This window comes from Hibiscus syriacus, unplaced genomic scaffold, assembly GCF_006381635.1.
Source record: "Hibiscus syriacus cultivar Baekdansim isolate YM2019G1 unplaced genomic scaffold, ASM638163v2 tig00111330_pilon, whole genome shotgun sequence".
Taxonomy (NCBI): Eukaryota; Viridiplantae; Streptophyta; class Magnoliopsida; order Malvales; family Malvaceae; genus Hibiscus; species Hibiscus syriacus.
In genome coordinates this window covers 2,615,648-2,618,545 of record NW_024063059.1, presented here as the reverse complement: position 1 = coordinate 2,618,545, position 2,898 = coordinate 2,615,648, and the positions used below count along the sequence as shown (strand labels likewise).

The window sequence follows — 2,898 nt, the reverse complement described above, 5'->3', positions numbered from 1 at the left end:
CTATGAAAATAAAATAATGTCACAAATATGATCGAATGCATAACTTAGGGACAAAACCAATTTAATGTACAGGCAAAATTGCATGCTTTTTACGGTACTATCAATTAGTATCCTTTTCGACCACATATACATAAGGTGTTCTTTGTTAGAAACACCTTTAAAAAAATGGTTTTTATAAAACGTATCTTCTTCCACATATAGTCCAGTCAACAATCTTTTTGAAAGATACTTCCTATGAAAAGCGTCTTGATGAGATTTTGAAAATTTTAAAAAATAAGGGAGGCAAAAAGCGTCTTCTCGCTCACCTTTCTTCCCTTGCACCTTCCTTCTCCGACTATAAATCCCCCTCCCTTGTATGTAACAACACATAAAAAAATTATCCACTATTTATTTTATATAAAAGAGGATCTGGGTGTCATTCAAATTTATGGTAAGTTTTGATAATTTTTTATTTAACGTTAATTATTTAAGTCTTTTAATTGATTAATTACTATGTATTTTCTATATAATATTTTTTGTATTTTTGTAGTTAATAATTATTTTGAATATTTTACGGTTAAAAATAGAAACATTTAGATTTTATGAAAACTACGGGCTGTTTGTTTGGCTCTTAATTGAACCATTCAGATCTTAATGCTGAATCGGACCGATTCCGTGTTTGGTTCGCATAAAATCATGGCTCTGAATGATTTGGAGGGGCTGACCGATTCAGGCTCAAAAAAGACACCTAATCATTCAGACATAAGACATTACGCTAATACCCTCTCGTTCTTGAAGGGTCCAGGCGATGGTGTTGTTCCTCCAGCATGCTGCAGTGGGATCAAAACCCTCAACGGTGAAGCCCAAACAACACCAGAACGCCAAGAAGCTTGCAACTGCCTCAAAAGTGCAGCTGCCACCATCACTGGCATCAACTTAAACCTTGCAAGTGGACTCCCAGGCAAGTGTGGTGTCAGCATCCCTTACCAGATCAGCCCCAGCACCGACCGCAAAAGGTTCCTATGCCTCTAATTTCTTTTATAATACTCACTGAGTTCTTCGGTTATAGTTATCAATTTCTTAACTGATGAATGTTTTATTTTTGTTGTCCCGTTTGCAGCGTCAAGTGAAAGTTTGGCCATGGAAGTTCCTCAGCTCATGAAAGCTACAGAATAAAAATGGATGTTAAAAATGGAAGTTTAGCATTTATTCACAAGGTAGAAACAAATATATTTTATTTTGGCACAAAATCATACATAAGGGTAATATGATTATTTTTTCATTTAGACCGGCCATTCAGATGTATTATCAAACAAATTTTCTATTCAGAACTATATCATACAAAGCCTTTTAATCATTCAGACTGCTAAATCATCCAATGCTAAACCATTTTGTTTTAACAAACAACCCCTACATTTTGACTTATCAACCACATATGATAAAAATTATATTTTATTAATTAAATTTTGTTATTTTTTATTTAATATTATATATTTTTATGGCTTATATTACAAATAAGTACTTGAAGTATAACATTTTTTTATCTAAGTATATAAAGTATTTTTGACCAAAATAAGTACATAAACTTTTTTTAGCTAAAATAAGTACCTAAAGTATTTTTTGGTCAAAATAGGTACATAAAGGATTAAATCTTTTTCATGTAAGTTTGAAAAAAAGTTGACATGTGACATTAGATAAAGAATATTGAAGTACTTGAATTGCATATAACACACTAAGCCCGATTGGGCCTAAAGTGCCACATTGGGCTATCAAGGCAACCACTGATCTTTAAAACATGTTTGTATTCTTTTCAAACATACTGAATGATATCATAATAGAAATAAATAAAAGTTACAAAAATACTATACACAAATTGGAGTTTTGTGACACATAATTTAAAATCAAAATAATACAACTTAAAGTTTATGTCTCAAATACATGAGTAAGGTTCTATGAATACATATGCCTACTAAAGCTATAATATAGTACTCTGAAATAGATGCTGAAAATTCTGCTATGACGATGCTCCATGAATGACTCTAGCTACAAACTTGCAAACGAAAAAATCCGAACGTTGAGCTTACAAGTCCAGTAGGTACAAGTATGATCTTAATCAAGTGCTACCTACTTAGGGCTCAACTATTCTATAATTGAAGTAGGACTATCATGTTTCCCTTAATCCCAAAGGGCCTCGTCATGAGTATACCTCTAAAGGGTATATAACCCTAATGACTGTAATTGCTACACATTATCTAAATATGATACTGACTCTCTTGTGCATTATATGAATGCAACATTGACTTTATTGTGCATTAACTGAATGCAACACTATTAGTATCTGGTCTCACATAGATAATGCAACACTAGTTAACTGAAGAAACCCGTTGTCACATAGAATCAATGAAATTCTCACTAAGATGTTGAATGATCTCCTGGTCCTCATATAGCCATCAGGTAGATCATGGAGGGGGATACCAGTGTCACATAGCATCGATACAATCCTCCCTCAACTGAAGCATTTGCTCAGTCTCACATAGCCATCAAGCTAGGCTTTAAGGATATATGTTGTACTGGATGAATACAATTATACATGCATATCTAAGGCCAAAGGCCTCGAAACACTAACACTGCTAATCAACTCCTCTTGAACATTTGAACCTCCTACCCAATTAACATTAACAATGCCCCACTAGGGAAACTATGCTAGCATGACTATAGTCTAGCGTAACTAGGCTCACTAAAGTGAGGTCATCCCCTCACTAGCTAATATCTCACTCGTTCTCTTACCAATAACATTATGCAAAATTTATTAGTTTGTTACTTATGTTAGTTTATTAAGTTGATCTATTCTGGTCATTTGTTATGTAAGGGTATTTTAGTCATTGATGTCTTTATGTGCTTCATGATTTTTTTACGATC

General features: G+C 33.3%; 1 protein-coding gene across 1 annotated transcript; it reads left to right on the top strand.

Annotated features, from left to right (window-relative positions):
• The first annotated feature begins 675 nt into the window (after nucleotides 1–675).
• LOC120158692 (non-specific lipid-transfer protein 1-like) lies at nucleotides 676–1,177 on the top strand. The gene is made up of 2 exons (XM_039169489.1): nucleotides 676–995; nucleotides 1,100–1,177. Exons 1-2 carry the CDS (start codon nucleotides 676–678, stop codon nucleotides 1,107–1,109), a joined length of 330 nt encoding a protein of 109 aa, XP_039025420.1. The 3' UTR covers nucleotides 1,110–1,177.
• The last annotated feature ends 1,721 nt before the right edge of the window (nucleotides 1,178–2,898 follow it).

Coding starts and splice junctions, on each gene's coding strand:
- LOC120158692 (XM_039169489.1), top strand. CDS start 676: ATGGCTCTGAATGATTTGGAGGGGCTGACCGATTCAGGCTCAAAAAAG.